Source organism: Erythrolamprus reginae, chromosome 4 (assembly GCF_031021105.1).
Source record: "Erythrolamprus reginae isolate rEryReg1 chromosome 4, rEryReg1.hap1, whole genome shotgun sequence".
In the NCBI taxonomy this organism is placed as follows: domain Eukaryota; kingdom Metazoa; phylum Chordata; class Lepidosauria; order Squamata; family Dipsadidae; genus Erythrolamprus; species Erythrolamprus reginae.
Window position 1 is genome coordinate 15,415,711 of NC_091953.1, and position 18,749 is coordinate 15,434,459.

At 42.3% G+C, this 18,749-nt stretch overlaps 1 protein-coding gene across 2 annotated transcripts in view; it reads left to right on the forward strand.

Moving 5' to 3' along the window:
* The window catches only part of ARHGAP42 (Rho GTPase activating protein 42), a 230,329-nt gene that overhangs the window by 38,550 nt on the left and 173,030 nt on the right, over positions 1-18,749 (forward strand). Inside the window, exons 1-2 of one of the 2 annotated variants that reach the window (XM_070749659.1) lie at positions 6,133-6,151; positions 6,348-6,443. In XM_070749659.1, the coding sequence (XP_070605760.1) occupies positions 6,356-6,443 (88 nt within the window). In that variant the 5' untranslated portion in view covers positions 6,133-6,151; positions 6,348-6,355. Of the gene's footprint in view, positions 1-6,132; positions 6,152-6,347; positions 6,444-18,749 lie in introns of those variants that run through there. The other variant, XM_070749660.1, reaches the window with a different exon arrangement.

Below are 18,749 nucleotides of genomic sequence, written 5' to 3' on the forward strand. Positions count from 1 at the left end.
TAAAAGTCAGGGAAAAATCATGTTAAAAAACTCCAAGTGCGTTGCCTGGCAGAGTCAAGCAAAAATGAGCATAACTGTGGCAACCACTTGCTCCCTCAGCTACCGATATTTCTCCACGGCTCAGCCGTTTGGTATGACGTCATCTACGACTGCGCCTTAACTTGATTACAAGTTACAGGAAAATGTCAGGGTAATACAGTAATACCTCATGATACGAACTTAATTGGTGCAAGGAGGAGGTTCGTAAGACGAAAGGTTCGTAAGACGAAACATTGTTTCCCATAGGAAACAATGTAAAGTCAATTAATCCGTGCAACCAAACCCCCCCCCCCGGCAAAAAAACGGCTTTCCGGCTGTTTTAAAAGGTGACAGCCGGCCTGGGGGGCTTCCCAGCACCCCCCCAAACCCGAGTTCGGGGTTCGGGGGGGTGATGGCAAGCCCCCCAGGCCGGCTGCGACCTTTTAAAACACCCGCGCCGCTTCGCAGCTGTCTCCTGAAGCCAAACGCGGAAGTTCAGCTTTGCCGTTCAGCTTCAGGAGACAGCTGCGAAGCGGCGCGGCTCTTTTAAAAGGTCGCAGCCGGCCTGGGGGGCTTGCCAGCACCCCCCGAACCCGGGTTTGGGGTTCGGGGGGGTCCTGGCAAGCCCCCCAGGCCGGCTGCGACCTTTTAAAACACCCGCGCCGCTTCGCAGCTGTCTCCTGAAGCTGAACCCGGAAGTTCAGCTTTGCCATTCGGCTTCAGGAGACAGCTGCGAAGCGGCGCGGGTGTTTTAAAAGGTCGCAGACGGCCTGGGGGGCTTGCCAGCACCCCCCTGAACCAAATCTCAGCTGACGGTGACCTTGCTAGTTGAATTATGGGACCAAACAGGGTTTTTTTTCTTCTTCTTTTAATCCCAAATTAACTCTGGGTGGCCTTGGGAAGCATGACTTATTTGTGGTGGTAGAGGAGGAACCAAGTGTGTGTCTTTCAGGAAAGACATTATTTTAACGGACTTGATTTTTAATGTGAAGAATCCTTCATAGGCCTTTAAGGGAAAACACACTCCTTTCTGGATCGCAGTTAGAAAGAATGAGGTTCAGCTTTTGCTGCCAAAACAAACCCAACACTCGGTTGTCAATTTTCAGATGTTTCGTTGCAAAATAAAAATGATCTATTTCTTCAGTGCATGTTTGTGACCATTTAAACAAGATCCGCTAATTTTGTCCAACATTCACTCAATGTCTTTTTTTTAAATGAAAAACGTACCTTTGCAAAAAAAAATAAAAATTGAATACAGTAGCTCAAGACATCAAGAAGCTGACCAGATGCAGCTTCTGTTTTTAATCATCATAATTCAATTCACAGCTAGTTTCTCGGGATTTCACCGAGAGCAAAGCTTCGGGATGAATTTATAGGTGTTTCTGTTTTGCTCCAAAGGTGAACGTGAAGGTGTCGTGGTGGTTGTGGTGGGAAGTGTAAGAATACACACTCAAAATGATGGGCCCATAAAACAAAATCTGTCCATATCCATTTTCCAGCGTAAAATTATAGATCATAAAACTATACAGCTACACAGAATCTGCTTATACTCTGTAAAAGTGCCAGAGGATACAAGTGACATTTCTGCATCCTGCAGTCATTATTAGCAAAAGGCATTTTAAGGTGGAAAGAGAGAGTTTAGCGGTTAAGGCAGTGGTCTTCAATTTTTCCAGGTTGGCAGACTGACAATGGTGGCAGTAATGGGATGTGGAGGGGATGGTTTCGCACGCATGTCCCAGTTTCATAAATGCAGTTATGCATACGCTCACCCACCACTCCCGTGGACCCCTTCAAAATTGTCTTCTTGTCTCATGCATCCCAGCGGCTGGTTAGGTCCCACAAAGTTGGCTACTCCAGGTCCTGTTTGCCAGACAATGTTATCTGGTGGGGCCTAGGGGAAGAGCCTTCTCTGTGGAGGCCCCGGCCCTCTGGAATAAACTCCCTCTGGAGATGCATAGCGCCCCCTCCCTGTCTTTCGTAAAGCTCTGAAGACCTACCTCTGCCGGTGGGCATGGGGACTGTGAGCGACGAGATTGTCCCCGACTGATGTGAATGATTGAATTGGATGAAAGTGGATGACTGTATAAGGGGTTTGTTTAGATTTTTATTAATTTTGTATATGTCTTTTAAAAAATAATTAGATTTCTCACACATATTGTCTATATTTTCAATGTTGAATGCTGCCCTGAGTCACTTCGAGAAGGGCAGCATAGAAGTCAAACAAACAAATAAATAAAATAAATAAAATAAATAAATAAAATAAATAAAATAAAATAAAATAAAATAAAATAAAATAAGCTGCAGCCACAGACAAGATGTTGGGGACCCCTGGGTTAAGATATTAACTAGAAAACTAGAGACTGAGTTCTACTTGTACTTTAGTTGTGGAATCCCGCGAATAGAATAGAATAGAATTTTATTGGCCAAGTGTGATTGGACACACAAGGAATTTGTCTTGGTGCATATGCTCTCAGCGTACATAAAAGAAAAAGATACATTTGTCAAGAATCATGTGGTACAACACTTCATGATTGTCATAGGAGTCAAATAAGCAATGAAGAAACAATCAATATTAATAAAAATCTTAGGATACAAGCAACAAGTTACAGTCATACAGTCGTAAGTGGGAGGAAAAGGATGATCGGAATGATGAGAAAAAACTAGTAGAAATAGAAGTGCAGATTTAGTAAAAAGTGACTAAGTGACTTTGGCCCAATCATTCACTTTCAGCTTCAACATCAGGCTCTGGTGACAAGCTGGTCAGTCACATCCAATAAATTAACACTCATTGGTCCTCCCCCAAAAGTAGACTTGTGAGAAAATGTTAGGGAGACAAACCCCCCCCCCCCCCATACACAGTTTCCTTTCTTTCCATCTTCTATCTCCAAATTACACAGCATGAATACATGCCTATTTTGTGATGTGATAATTTTGTATATGTCTTTTTAAAAATAATTAGATTTCTCACACATATGGTCTATATTTTCAATGTTGTACACTGCCCTGAGTCACTTCGAATAGGGCAGCATAGAAGACAAACAGACAGACAAACAAATAAATATTATAAAATAAAATAAAAATTAGCTGCAGCCATAGACTAGGTGTTGGGGACGCCTGGGTTAACTATTATTATTATTAGTATTAACTAGAAAACTGGAGACTGAGTTCTAGGTGTACTTTAGTTGTGGAATCCCGCTAAGTGACTTTGGTCCAATCACTCACTTTCAGCTTCAACATCAGGCTCTGGTGACAAGCTGGTCAGTCACATCCAATCAATTAACACTCATTGATCCTACCCCAAAAAGTAGACCCTGCCTTGCGAGAAATTGTTAGGAAGACAAACCCACCCCCTCACACACGCACACTTTATTATTATTATTATTTATTTATTTATTTACTTACCTACCGTGTTTCCCCGAAAGTAAGACAGTGTCTTACTTTCTTTTTATCCCCGAAAGCCCCACTATGTCTTACTTTCGGGGTATGTCTTATATTGGAAAACTCCCCACTGGCGACCTCCCTACCTCCCTTTTATTTTAAACATGTTTCTGACCTGCGGGATGGCTCCAGCTGCGGCTTCTGCTGCCACTTCCATGGATTACAATGGAGATTTCCAAGCTGGTTATCAGGAAATCGACGGCATCAATTTGGGTTACTTGCAGATTAACGGCACGAAGATTAGCAGCGCGCAGATTAGCGGCGCACAGCTAGATGAGAGGGAGGCGGCAATACCCGTGTTTCCCCGAAAGTAAGACATATGTCTTACTTTCGGGGTGCGGCTTATATTAGCCGACCCCCCTGAAACCCCCGATACATCTTACAATCGGGGGTGTCTTACTATCGGGGAAACAGGGTACTTACTTATTTTTGATTTGATTTGATTTGATTTGATTTGTATGCCGCCCCTCTCTGTAGACTCTCCTTTCTTTCCATCTTCTATTTTGGTATTTTGGTTAAACATTCAAGATTCAGCTTATTCATAGATAAACTTATATCTGAGGTGTGTGTGTGTATGGTATTTATTATAGTTCTAGAAATGTAAACTAAATTTTAAACATGAAACTTAGAAACTTATTAGAAACATAGAAGACTGACTGCAGAAAAAGACCTCATGATCCATCTAGTCTGCTCTTATACTATTTTTTGTATTTTATCCTAGGATGGATATATATTTATCCCAGGCATGTTTAAATTCAGTTACTGTGGATTTACCAACCACGCCTGCTGGAAGTTTGTTCCAAGCATCTACTACTCTTTCAGTAAAATAATATTTTCTCATGTTGCTTTTGATCTTTCCCCCAACTAACTTCAGATTGTGTCCCCTTGTTCTTGTGTTCACTTTCCTATTAAAAACACTTCCCTCCTGGACCTTATTTAACCGTTTAACACAGAGGTCCCCAACCTTTTTTGCACCAGGGACCGGCTTTCAGCTAGACCAGTTTTCCATGGCCCGGTGGGGGGGGGGGAGCTAGCTGTCAGCGGCGCCGTAAAAGGGGCGATCAAGAGAGGAATGGGTGAATGAATGGACGGAGGGTGGGAAGGAAGGAAGGAAAGAGGGAAGGTACAGGAACAGAAGAAGGGTGCAAAGAAGCAAAGAAAGGTGTGAAAGGGGAGAGTAAGAGAGGAAGGAGTGAAAGAAGGGAATGAGGGAGGAAAGAAGGGAGGAAGGAAAAGGAAAGCAAGAAATGGAGGGAGGAAAGGAAGGGAGGAAAGGAAGGAAGGAAGGAAGGAAGGAAGAAGGAAAGAGGGAAGGGACAGGAACAGAGGAAGGAAGCAAGGAAACTTATGAAAGGGGAGAGTAAGAGAGGAAGGACTGGAGGGAGGGAGGGAAGAAGGTAGGAAGGAGAAAGAAAAGAAATAGAGGAAGGAAAGGTAAAAGAGAGAAAGAAAAAGAGCAAGAAAGAAAGAAAGAAAGAGAAAGAAAGAAAGAAAGGCAACTTCAAAGAAAGGCTCACTGAGCATCTCTCACTCTCTCTCTCTTTCTATCCCTCTTTCTTTCTTTCTCTTCCTTTCTCTCTCTCCTCTTCCTTTATCTCCTCTTTCTCTCCCCCCTCTCTCCCCCTTTCCCTCTCTCTTTCTCTCTCCCTCTCTTGCTATCTCTCCCCCCTTTCCCTCTCTTTCTCCCTCTCTTTCTCTCTCTCCCCCCTCTCTCTTTCTCTCTCTCTCCCCCTCTTTCTCTCTCTTCTTCTCACTTTCTCTCTCTTGTTTTCTTTCTGTCTCTTTTGCTTTCTCTCTCTCTCACTCTTTCTCTCTTGTTTTGTTTCTCACGCTCTTTCTCTCTCTTGTTCTCTCTCTCTTGCTATCTCTTTCTCTCCCCCCCTTTCTCTCACTCTCTCTTTCTCACTTTCTCTCTATCTTGCTGTCTGTTGCTTTCACTCACTCTCGTTCTCTCTCCGTTCTTCTCAGCGGTGACGCGCGCACGCCCTGCCCGCCTCACATTTGCCGAGAGGACTTTCGCCCCGGGCTCTCAGCAAGGGGGTTTGCATGAGAGGCGGGGCCGGCGGAAGGTGATATTCAATGTCGGGGGCGCACGGGCGGTTTTGCGCGCGCTCCCTATCTCCCTGCTAGCCCACTCGGAATACGTATTCAAAATAAGAAAAGCCTTTGCCGGCGAAGGCTTTTCTTATTTTGAATACAGTATTCCGAGTAGGCTAGCAGGGAGATAGGGAGCGCGCGCAAAACCGCCCGTGCGCCCCCGACATTGAATATCACCTTCCGCCGGCCCCGCCTCTCATGCAGCCCCCTTGCTGAGAGCCCGGGGCGAAAGTCCTCTCGGCAAATGTGAGGCGGGCAGGGCGTGCGTTCCGGGTGCGGGAGGAGCTGCGGTGAAAGGCAGGAGGTGGCAGAGGAGCAGAGGGGGCAAATCGGGCGGGCGGTGGGCAGCGCGGAAAGGCCGAGGGGGCCCTGGCGCCGCGGACCGGCTGAAAACCCCCAACGGCCCGGTCCCGGTCCGCGGACCGGCGGTTGGAGACCCCTGGTTTAACATATTTAAATGTTTCGATCATGTCCCCCCTTTTCCTTCTGTCCTCCAGACTATACAGATTGAGTTCATGAAGTCTTTCCTGATACGTTTTATGCTTAAGACCTTCCACCATTCTTGGACCCGTTCAATTTTGTCAATATCTTTTTGTAGGTGAGTTCTCCATTTATGAACAAATGTGTCTGTTTCCACCTATGACTCAGCATATATCGGATTCCAATAGGTAGACTAACTATTGCCTTTCCAAGTATTGGCCAGTGTTTTAAATTTTGAAACTCTTCATTTTTCTTGTATCAGTGAAATGCTGCTCGAAAAACTCAAGGCTGACTTTTGTTCTTTTATTCCACAGATCTCTCAATGGCGGTACAAAAATTTTCCCAGTCACTTCAAGATTTTCAATTTGAATGCATTGGAGATGCTGAAACTGACGATGAAATTAGCATTGGTGAGTGAACTTTGACATAATTTGAATTTAACTGACTATAGTTAGTCCTCGATTGACAACCACAAATGATTCCAAAATTATCATTGCTATGTAAGGCACTTGTTAAGCGAGCTTTGCTCTATTTTACAATTATTATTTTTTTTGCCACAGTTGTTAAATGAATCATGTGGACATTTATCAGATCTGGCTTTTCCCGTTGACTTTGCTTGTTGGAAGCTGGCTGGCAAGGTTACCAATGGGTATCATACCACCCAAGAACAGGGCAGTTGTCATAAATACATGCCAAGCACCCAAATTTTGATCATGAGACCCAGGGGATGGTGCAAAGGGGGTAAATATGAAAGCCTGCCACAAGTCACTTTTCTTGAGTGCCATTGTAACTTTATTTATTTATTTATTTATTTATTTATTTATTTATTTATTTATTTATTTATTTATTTATTTATTTAGAATCATAGAAACATGAAAGATTGACTGCAGAAAAAGGATATAAGCAGCAACTTACAGTCATAAATGGGAGGAAAGGATGATAGGAATAAAGTGCAGACTTAGTAAAAAGTTTTTGACAGTGTTGAGGGAATTACCGTGTTTCCCTGAAAATAAGACACTGTCATATTAATTTTTGCTCCAAAAGTTGTGCTACGTCTTATTTTCGGGGGGGGGGGGGGGGGCTTATATTTCTCAAATAAGACAAATTCACAGGTAGAAAAGCTGACACCCCCAAAGAAAGTGTACCGTACGGTACACTGATTATGATACGGTACCTGTCAGTATGGCACCTACACACACAAACGACGGCACTTATATGGTACAACAGTATACTCCCGCTATTGCAGCTTCCGGCCACCAGAGGAACTACAGTCTACGCACTGTAGTGGAGACTGTAATGGCGATGAGACAGCAGCAGACTGTGTCTGCTGTACTGGACGGTGCAAAGCGATGGAAGGGGCCAGCAGGGGACGCCACATTATTACGGTACCGCTATGAACAGCTTTGAATGGTACTGTTATGTTTTTCCACCGTACCGTATGTAAACTTGACTACGCCTTATTTTCGGGGGGTGCCTTATATTAGCAAATTCTGCAAAACCTCTGACATGCCTTACTTTCGGGGTACGTCTTATTTTTGGGGAAACAAGGTACAGTGGTACCTCATCTTACGAATGCCTCTTCTAACGAACTTTTCAAGATACGAACCCGGTGTTTAAGATTTTTTTGCCTCTTCTTCCGAACTATTTTCACCTTACGAACCCAAGCAGCTGCTGCTGGGATGAAGGGGTTTCTTTCCCCCCCCTTTTTTTGAAGAAAGAAAAGGGAGGGGCTGCTTGGAGTAGGAAACATTTTGCAGAGAACAACGTGCTTGCAGAGGCACTGAAACGGTGTCTTTTGAAGAAAGAAAAGGGAGGCGGGAGGGGCAGCTTGGGGGAGGAAACATTTTGAAGAGAACAAGGTGCTTGCAAAGGCACTGAAACGGTGTCTTTTGAAGAAAGAAAAGGGAGGGGCGCCCCCCTTCCCTTTCTTCCTTCCCACTCACCCTTTAGCCTAGCCTTGCTTCTTCCACCCGCCCCCTTTTGCTGCTCCTCCCTGCCCTCTGTTCGCCTCCCTTCTAAAGTTTGGGATTTTCCTGAACGATTTGCACGCATTATTTGCTTTTACATTGATTCCTATGGGAAACATTGTTTCATCTTACGAACTTTTCACCTTACGAACCTTCTCCTGGAACCAATTAAGTTTGTATGATGAGGTACCACTGTACTTGTTTAGCAGGGTGATTGCATTCGGGGAAAAAACTGTTCTTGTGTCTAGTTGTCTTGGTGTGCAGTTTTGAATTTATGTCCAGGATGCGAGGGGTCAGTAAATATTTTAAATATTTTCACAATGATGGTTCTTCTACAGAAATTGGAGTTCAGAATAACAATTACAACCTTTCTTACTGCAGTTGTTAAGTTAGTAACTGTTTGTTACCTGAATTTGGCTTCCCCTGTTGATTTAGAGCTCATCTACTTGTCATTATCACTTGTGAAAAAGGCCCTGCTTGAAGATGTTTAGATCTTTGGACAGTATGAGAGAAACACATGCTAAGGACATCATATGATTTTTGAATTTCCGTTGTTTTTCTGATCTTGATACAACCTAGGAATAGAAAGATCTTCTTTAAAAGAGCAAGAAAGTTGAGTGATTGTGAGTGGAAGTATTTAATGGATTATAAATATGGTGCTGTTCAAGCCACTATTAATTATGTCCCTCTATTTCCTGATTTTTGTGTAAATACTAATTAGAATTGCCATAGGAAGGTAATTTTTTGCAGGAATGGGATGAAGAGAAACATTTGGTATACATTTTAAATATTTTTTTAAAAATATATCCAAACTTGACTGTAAAAAATATGACTTTAACAATCGAGTTGTCAAAGCGTGGAAGTCATTACCGGACTCAATAGTGTCAACCCCCAACCCCCAACATTTCTCCCTCAGACTCTCCACGATTGACCTTTCCAGGTTTCTAAGAGGTCAGTAAGGGGCGTACATAAGTGCACTAGTGTGCCTTTCATCCCCTGTCCAATTGTCTTTCCTTTATCTCACATATCATATATTTTCTTCCTTTCATATATCTTCTCCTCTATTTTTACATATTATCTTTATATATATTACTTCATGTCTATTCTCTTCGATATGTATTGTGTATTGGACAAATGAATAAATAAATAAACAAACAAATAAACAAATAAATAAATAAAAATATAATCTGAATGCATTTCTGGATTTTTATATATATATATATATACATTCATTTGCAAAAACACAAAGATTGGAACTCCAGCCTGATGATGGTGAATGTGATTTCACCGAAACGTCGCATAGACATGCAAAACATTACACAGGGCAAAACCCGAACTCAGAACAATCTACATATATATATATATATATATGTCACATGTTTAAGCTGAATTTGAAAATTAAGGGAGACTAGGATAGATCTATATATATATATATGGCTGCAATCCTGTATTAAATGTATTCAGTTGGTTAACAAGTCTTACATTGTTTTCTTGTACTGTGTGACATTGTCAATCAGTTTGTTCCATTAATGAAAAATAACATGGCCAGTGATTAGGCTTAAGGTCAGATGCGGTGAGAAAAGTTAATTGTTTGTATATGATATGTTAAGGTTAGTGGAAGGAGGGATTGATGGGAAGAAGGAAATATTGCTGAGAGTTGATAGTTGGGAGAAGTGGAAAGAATTAGCTGGATGGCAAAGGGGGTCAAAGGATTAGAATTCATCACATTCATCCAGACATCAGTTTATTTGAAGAATAACAAAAGTAAATCATCTAGTAAACATTCTGGATAATTGTCAGTAAAGGTCACGCTAAAAAGATTTGAACACCTTCTTAGTACTTAAGGCAGGTTCTGCTGTTAACAGTAAGACAGACAGATTTCATCAGGTTTCTAAATATTCTTACTGCAGTTAAGCCATTCCGGAGTCTGACGCTGTAAATTACAAGGAGTTGAATAAGTTACTTAGTAAACCTGTACTCACCTACGGATCATAGAGCTGGGAGAATGTGAACTGTTTGAGTTACACAATAACTCAATTTCTTGTGATGTAGGGAAAATATTTGTGGCAGGGATCAGTAATAGTTGTTGTGGTCATGGAATTAGATCTTTTTGATCAACTATCATCAACTAAAATATACATTACTGGCTCATAATTTTCATTGACAATGATCCTCAGGCTATTTCTCTGGGTTAACGTTTGATGCTGAATGCCTTTTCTTAAATAGAATAGAGCAGAATTTTATTAGCCAAGTGTGATTGGATACACAAGGAATTTGTCTTGGTGCAAGTTGAACTTAAATGCTAAGTTGATAAAGAAGTTCATTTTATAAGTTGAGGCATGTTTTGGGCCTCCTTTTCCTCCTCTCTAGAACTCAGAAATTGTGAATTCTTGTACATGAATTCAAACAGAAGCTTTAAAATGTTGGCTAACAAATCATGGTATTGAGCAAACCATTATTGACTGAGCTTGTTAAAATGCGCAGAGTCACAATCCATGATTTATAAAACAGAATGGCTTGCCCATTAGGATTGATGCATTTATTTATTTTATTTATTTATTTTGTCCAATACACAATGAGAGTTTTAATGGGTATACAGTGATCCCCCGATTATCGCGTGGGTTCCATTCCAAGACCCCTTGCGATAATCGATTTTTCGGGATGTAGTGGTGCGGAAGTAAAAACACCATCTGCACATGCGCGCCCCTTTTTCCATGGCCGCGCATGCGCAGATGGTGTTTTTACTTCCGCACCTGGGAAGACCCAGCAGCTGAGGAGCCGCCTGCCTGCCCGCTTGTCCGCCGCTTGTCCGGCCGCCGCTTTTCCGCCACTTGTCCGCCCGCCGCTTGTCCGCCGCTTTTCCGCTTGTCCGGTCGCCGCTTTTCTTGTCCGCCCGCCGCTTGTCCGCCGCTCTGGGAGTTGAAGACCCAGGGAAGGTTCCTTCGGCCGCCCAGCACCTGATCTGCTCGGCAGCACAGTAGCAGCGAGGAGCCGAAGATGGGGTTTCCCCGTTGCCCACGCAAAGGGGAAACCCCATCTTCGGCTCCTCGCTGCTACTGTGCTGCCGAGCAGATCAGCTGGTGGGCAGCCGAAGGAACCTTCCCTGGGTGCCGCCCGCCGCTCGAGAGCAAGAGGGGGAGAAATAGAGAAAGAGAGAGAAGGAAAGAAAGAGATGAGAGAGGGAGGAAGAGAGTGTGAGAGAGGAAGAAGCAAGATAGAAAGAGAGAGAGAAAGAAAGATGAGAAAGGAAGGGAGTGACGTCATCGGGTGAAAAAAATCGCGATATAGCATTTCGCAAAGATCGAGATCGCGAAACTCGGGGGATCACTATATATATTCATAGATATATTTTATTATGAGTATCTCTTCTATAACCTTCATCATGTATTTTACAATGTGTGTGTGTATATATACCGTGTTTCCCCGATAGTAAGACAGTGTCTTACTATCTTTTTACCCGCAAAAGCCCCACTAGGTCTTACTTTCGGGGTATGTCTTACATACCCCCCCCTGCCGTTTCCCGCCTCCACTAACCAAATTGACAGGGTGAAGTCGGGAAGACCCAGGGAGGCCGCCCAGCAGCTGATCTGCTCGGTTCCCTCCACTTTGACGGCGCTGGTCCGCTCGCTCGTTCCCGCAACCGACTTGTCTCCACTTCCTGCGAGCGCTGGTCCCCGCTAAGCCGCAGAAGGCTTAGCGGGGACCAGCGCTCGCAGGAAAAACAATCCAGGCTCGCCAACCCGGAAATGCGAGGCGAAGGACGGCGCTGGTCCGAAGCCTCACTCGGCGAGGCGAGAGGGAAGAAGGAGAAGCGCTTCTCCTTCCCTCTCGCCTCGCAGAGTCAGGCGCAGAAGGCTTAGCGGGGACCAGCGCTCGCAGGAAAAACAATCCAGGCTCGCCAACCCGGAAATGCGAGGCGAAGGACGGCGCTGGTCCAAAGTTGTAGAAGCGAGCGGGCGGGCGGAGCTGCGCCCTCCTTCGCCCGCCTCCTTTCCGGCAGGCAGGTGGGGCTGCCCAACTGCGCAGAGCGGCTCCTCCCCTCCAGACGCGTGTCGGGGAAACGGGTCGGTTGCGGGGACGAGCGAGCGAGTATCTGCAGTTCTGTCTATTGTTCTGCTTGCTGCCGTTCAACAAAGGATATAAGAGCCATTAAAAGGGCATTCAAAATAATCAGAGTCCTCAAATATCTTCTTGCAAGGAAATACTATGTTTTAATTTGGAAAATGCAATGTAGAAATAAGGGGGATGGGGGAACCAGGCCTATTTTTTAAAAAAATTATTTATTTATTTATTCATTCATTCATTCATTTAATTAATTATTTTTTTATGCCGCCCTTCTCCTTAGACTCGGCTGCTTACAACTTGTTAGCAATAGCACTTTTTAAGAGAGTAAGCATGTTGCCCCCACAATCCGGGTCCTCATTTTACCCACCTCGGAAGGAGGGAAGGCTGAGTCAAGCTTGAGCCAGTGGTGAGATTTGAACTGCTGACCTGCAGATTCACAGTCAGCTTTAATAGCCTGCAGTACTGCACTGTACCTGCTGCGCCACAGTGACCAATGTCACTGTTGCTCATAGGCAAGTCACTGTGTAATCTACGTCAAGTTGAAAATTCAACTTGAAAAACTTGGATGCTATTACTTGTTTGGAAAAATAGGAGGAAGTCGTGGAGAACAGTGATGACAGAGAACGACAGAAGCCTTACCGATCACACGTAGGCACATTAGAAGTCTCTTTTTAAAGTATAATTTTGGTTTTGTCTAAAGGCTGCTTCCTGGCTGTTAAAGTATACTTAACTGTCCTTAAGATTCTTGCCCTCCTCCGTAAGCGGAGCAAAGTATTACAAGGAGGCTCCTTATCCAGTGTTCAAATTAGAGGGTGAGAGTTCCCCACCAAGTTTAACAAAACTATTATCTTGCTGTCTTGAAACAGTACTTAAAAAAACCATTTTGAACTTCAAAAATAAACAAGAGAAAGACTTTTACACAATTTGGAAAGATCCTTATGAATGGCTTGAAACCAGAAGAAATAACCAATAAATAAGTAAATAATATATGGATATTATTGATAATTATAAATAACACAGTGAAAATTTAAACAATTGATATATGGATTAGATAAAGCAATAAGGAGATATATAGAGCTTGCTTTTATAGGAATGCAAACAAAATGGAAATGACGTATTATGTAACCATTTTCTTTTCTTTTTCAATTTTCTTTTTCTTTTTTCTTTTTCTTCTATTTTCTCTTTTTGTCTCTCTGTCCTACTTTCTCGTTTCTATTTTCTCTTCTTTCACCAGGTTTTTCCCTTTTTTTTCCTTCTCCCTGTCCTTTTTTTTCTTAATTTTAATTATATGCTTGTAATAGTCGTTTATTGTTTTTTTTGAATTGTATTGTTTTTCTATTTGTGAATAAAAACTTTATTTAAAAAGAAAACCTTCATAAAATCATAAGGAAGTGAATTCTCTGGTTTACTTGTTTTTATGCTGGGAGTTGCTTCATTTCAATTCAGGCCCGGGGTTCTGTCCATTATGTATCAGCAAATAAAGCAATTACATCTCGCTGTCTCCTCTCTGGATTTTATGCTGATATGCAAAAATTATCAATAGGGTTATGGGACGTATGCAAACTGCTAGTATTTACCGGTAAAGATCTGCATGCCTTCTTGTGGGACTCTCTCTCCCAGGTTCAATTCTGCCCTTGAAAGCCTCTTGTGTAGAGGTCATCTTGCCAGGGACCGTGAAGGAAAGAGAGTGATGGGCAATCCTTCTTGATGTGACTCGCCACAAGTCCATTTGGCTCAGAACCATTCAGTGCCGGCCTTCTTCTGAGAGGCATTTGGACCTTAGCCGAGGACTATGATCTTTTAGCTTTCTTCTGGTGGCTTTTGGATTGTATTATCTTGGCATTTAATTTGTTCCACTTTGTCACTGTCATTTTTGAACTGCCCGGAATTTGTTGTAGTGATTTTTTGTTTTGGTTTCTGAGGTGGTTCTTTAAATAGGGCAGAGAAGAGTGGAAAAATTACTTCCTTTGATATGTTTGCTACCCTACCTACCTACCTACCTACCTACCTACCTACCTACCTATCTATCTATCCCTCCCTCCCTCCCTCCCTCCCTCCCTCCCTCCCTCTCTCTCTCTCTCTCTCTCTCTCTCTCTATCTATCTTTATATATATATATATATATATATATATATATATTATATATATATATGTATGTATGTATCTTGTCAAGTACGAATTAGTAGTATAAAAAGATATAACAATGTTTATATACTGTACATGATACTAGTAAGAGAGAAACATTAGGACGGGATGGAAGGCACGCTGGTGCACTTATGCACGCCCCTTACTGACCTCTTAGGAATCAGGTGAGGTCAACAGGGGATAGTTTAAGGGTAAAGTTTTGGGGGTTAGGTGATGATACTACAGAGTCAGGTAGTGAGTTCCATGCATTAACTATTCAGTTACTAAAGCTGTATTTCCTGCAGTCCAGTTTGGAGCAGTTTACTTTGAGTTTGTATCTGTATTGTTGTGGTTGAAGCTGAAGTAGTCGTTGACAGGAAGGACGTTGAAGCAGAAGATTTTATGGGCTATGCTTAGGTTGTGTTTAAGGCGACGTAGTTCTAAGCTTTCTAAACCTAGGATTGTAAGTCTAGTTGCATAGGGTATTCTGTTGCAAGTGGAGGAATGGAGGGCTCTTCTGGTATGTCCTAATTTAGCATTTTCATTGTTGGCTGATAATTTAACATGGTCAAAAAGAACATTCCAATCCTTTTCACACATTCTACGTTAAAGAGCCATGCATCCTCCATCCTATATGTGTTCCTTTCATTTACTTGCAGTATTTGGAAAGATGTGGCATAAGTTGAATCATACAAAAAGGCAAGCATCCTTGCCTTTCGTAAGCTCCTTAAAACCCACCTCTGTCGTCAGGCACGGGGGAATTGAGATATTCCTTTTCTCCCAGGCCTATACAAGTTATGCATGGTATATTTGTGTGTGTGTTTGGTTTTTAATAAAGGTTTCTTAGTTATTTTAATATTAGATTTGTCATATGCTGTTTTATTATTGTTGTTAGCCGCCCCGAGTCTAGAGGGGCGGCATACAAATCAAATCAAATCAATCAATAAATTAATAAAAAAATAATAAACAAACTGTTATAAGTACATGACAGTTGCCAAGCACCTAAGTTTGGATCACATGACCATGGAGATGTTACAACGGTCGTAAGTGTGAAAGCTGGTCATAAGTCATTTTTTCACTGTAGTTGTAACTTTATACGGTTGCTAAATGAAGAGCTGTAAATCGAGAACTACTTGTATGATATATGGAATGGGGTAATTTGGGGGGAAATGTACCCAAACCTTTGTACAAATTAAAAGGTGGTTCAGATTAGATCTAAACCTATTGTCATGTCTGAACATCCTTGGACAAAATCAAGTCATCGAGAAATACAATGATTTCAGTAAGATTTCTTTAATGATTTTGTTTAATCTGTAGTGAAATTATCTCTGGTCCAATCCTTGTCAATTAACTATTTCATTCAGAAGAGACCTTATCTTCCTTTACAAAAATGAACTCACTATTACTGTATATGTGCCCAAGATTTGGCAGCAATACTTCCACATAGAGACTTTTAATAAACTTGCAAATTTCATTGCAAATTGTTGCAAGTAGAGATTGTTATCCTACTTCACATTTTAAAGTGGCATGTCAAAATCTTCTGTACCGTGTTCTCTAATGTTTAGGAAGCTTTATTCTCTCTAATTAGCTTTTTTGCAAATTATAACCCATTCTACTTTAAAATAAAACCTCAAACTGTAAAACAGTTATTTTGTGTGTGTTCTTCCCACTTTAGATAATCAGAGAATGAAGTTGTTTATCCAAATCTTACTTTGGATATAAACTTGGGTTAGCCTGATATGAATAACATCTGCCCTTGCTGATTCCGCCAAAAAAACAATTTTGGTAAACTTAGCATACTCCTGCTATCTGCATAGCTGATCCTTTTTCCATATTAGAGCAAACTAACTTGTATTTATTTTCTTCATTTTTTAAAATTTAAAGTGAGTAGCAAATTGCAACATTTACTGGAATTCATTTTTTATTGAAATACTTATACATAGTTTTAAAAAAATAACATTCAGTAACATTTGCTTTGCTTGAATCATCATTAAGAATTATACACCGAAACTTATTATATCTGCTTAGAAGCAGTCAGCTGGAAAAAGTTAATAACATTTTAATTTTAAATTGAATCCATAGTCATTGGCTCGACTAATTTACATTCTGCCTTGCTTTATGAAATGACGTATTTGCAGAAGCAGGAAAGATATCTCTTGCATCACAGTGAATTAATGAAATAACGTCTATAACCATCTGCTTTGTGTTTAGCCAAGCAGTTCAATAGAGGTGCATCAGCAGGTATTGTAAGAAATTATGCTCTGATAAGGCGGTAAAAATATCTGAGATATTATTTTATTAGGCAAAGGCCAGGTGTTCCTTAATTTGTACCCATTGTTCTGCTGGGCTCTCTGATAGGAGCCTCCCGAAAACTCAAGGGTACAAATTTCAGACACACACATGTTTGAAAATTCAAAACAATGTTCTTTCTCACAAAAGTCAAAATAAACTAAGCACTCCTTTTGTATTGCAAAGAGCACTCTTCCCAAAACAACCGGGTAGTCTGTACAATTTCCCTTAAAGCAGTCATTAAGTACTTAGCCAGCAGCTGTGAAGAAACTTCACACCCCTTCTTCTTCCAACGAAGTGAGACACACACACACACACGTTGCTCTGCTTTGGTTCCAAAGGCGTGAAAAAGCAACAAAGTCCAGCAACACAAGATTCCTGACGAACTGCGATCAGATATTCTTCCACAACGGCCAAACCCAGATGCTGCTATTTATAGCAGCAGCCCTAATTACTGAAGCCCCACCCAAACACAGGTGGCCTCCCTTATTTCCTGTAATATGTTCTTACTTGGTCTTGTCTACGCATAATTCTGCGCTTGCGTGGATCCAAAATGTCATCATCTGAAGCAATAGAAGATAAGGAAGATTGACTGCCTGGGCTGTGTGCCAAGCCCTCCTCTGCCAAGTCACTCCCACCTTCTTCTTCATCCGAAGAAACTAAACTCTGAACGGATTCTGTCAGCAATAACACAGGCCTGTGACATGTTGAAGTTTCCCCTGCATCCATCTCCACATTCCCTGGGGCAGGAGCTGGGCCAGAGCCAACCACAACATCCATTGTATTCTTTCATACCTAAGTATATCTTTTTTTTTGTAAGTCCATCTTCTGACCTGCAAGTAATGCCTGATATATCCTTAGTAAGGCTACACTTGCAACACTGCATCCAGTTTCAGTCACCGCAATACAAAAAAGTTGTTGAAACTTTGGGAAAAGTGCAAAGAGAAGCAACTAAGAAGATTAAAGGCCTGAAAAAAACTAAAACACATGAAGAAAGGTTGCAGGATTTAGGTTTGGCTCGTCTAGAGAAAAAAAGGGACTGGGGATGACGATGACATGATAGAAGTCTTCCAGGATTTGAGAGGCTGCCACAAAAGCAGTCAATTTATTTTCCGAAGCACCAGAAGGCAGGACAAGAGACACCAAACACTAAAAACCAATGAAGGAGAGAAACAACCTGGAATTAAGGAGAAACTTCCTAACGGTGAGAACATTTCACTAGAGGATCAGCTTGCCTTCAGAAGTTGTAGATGCTTCATCACTGGAGACTTTTAAGAAGAATTCAATTCAATTCAATTTATTAGATTTGTATGCCTCCCCTCTCTGAAGACTCTGGGCGGCTCACAACAGTAATAAAAACAGTATAACAATGGAACAAATCTAATAATAAAAATTATATAAAAAACCCCAACTGTTAAAAACCATACAATACATACATACCAAACATAAAATATAAGAAAGCCTGGGGAGATGTCTTAGTTCCCGCATGCCTGGCAAAATAGGTGGGTCTTGAGTAACTTGCGAAAGACAAGGAGCGTGGGGGCTGTTCTAATCTCTGGGGGGAGTTGATTCCAGAGGGCCGGGGCCACCACAGAGAATGCTCTTCCCCTGGGGCCTGCCAAACGACATTGTTTGGTCGACGGGACCCGGAGAAGGCCAACTCTGTGGGACCTTAGCGGCCGCTGGGATTCGTGCTGTAGAAGGCGGTTCCGGAGGTATTCTGGTCCAATGCCATGAAGGTCTTTACAGGTCACTACCAACAAGAAACTGGACAGCCACCTGTCTGAAATGGTGTAGGGCAGTGATGGTGAACCTTTTTTCCCATGGGTGCTGAAAGAGCATGCATGGGCACTATCGCACATGCGTGAATGCTCACACCCATAATTCAGTGCCTGGGAAGGTCGAAAACAGCTTCCCCAGCCTCCAGAGGCCCTCTGGAGGACTGAAAACAGCCTGATTCCTAACTTCTGGTGGGCCCAGTAGGCTCGTGTTTCATCCTCCCCAAGTTTCAAAGGCTTCCGTGGAGCCAGGAGAGGGTAAAAATGCCCTCCCCCATCTCCCTGGAGGCTCTCTGAAAGCCAAAAACGCCCTCCCAGAGCCTCTGTGGGAGCCACAAATCAGCTCAACAGCATACACATGCACGTTGGAGCTGAGTAGGGCAACGGCTCACGTGCCAGTAGATATGGCTCCGCATGGCACCTGTGCCATAGATTCACCATCACTGGTATAGGGTCTCCTGTTTAACAGGGAGCTGGACTAGAAGACCTCCAAG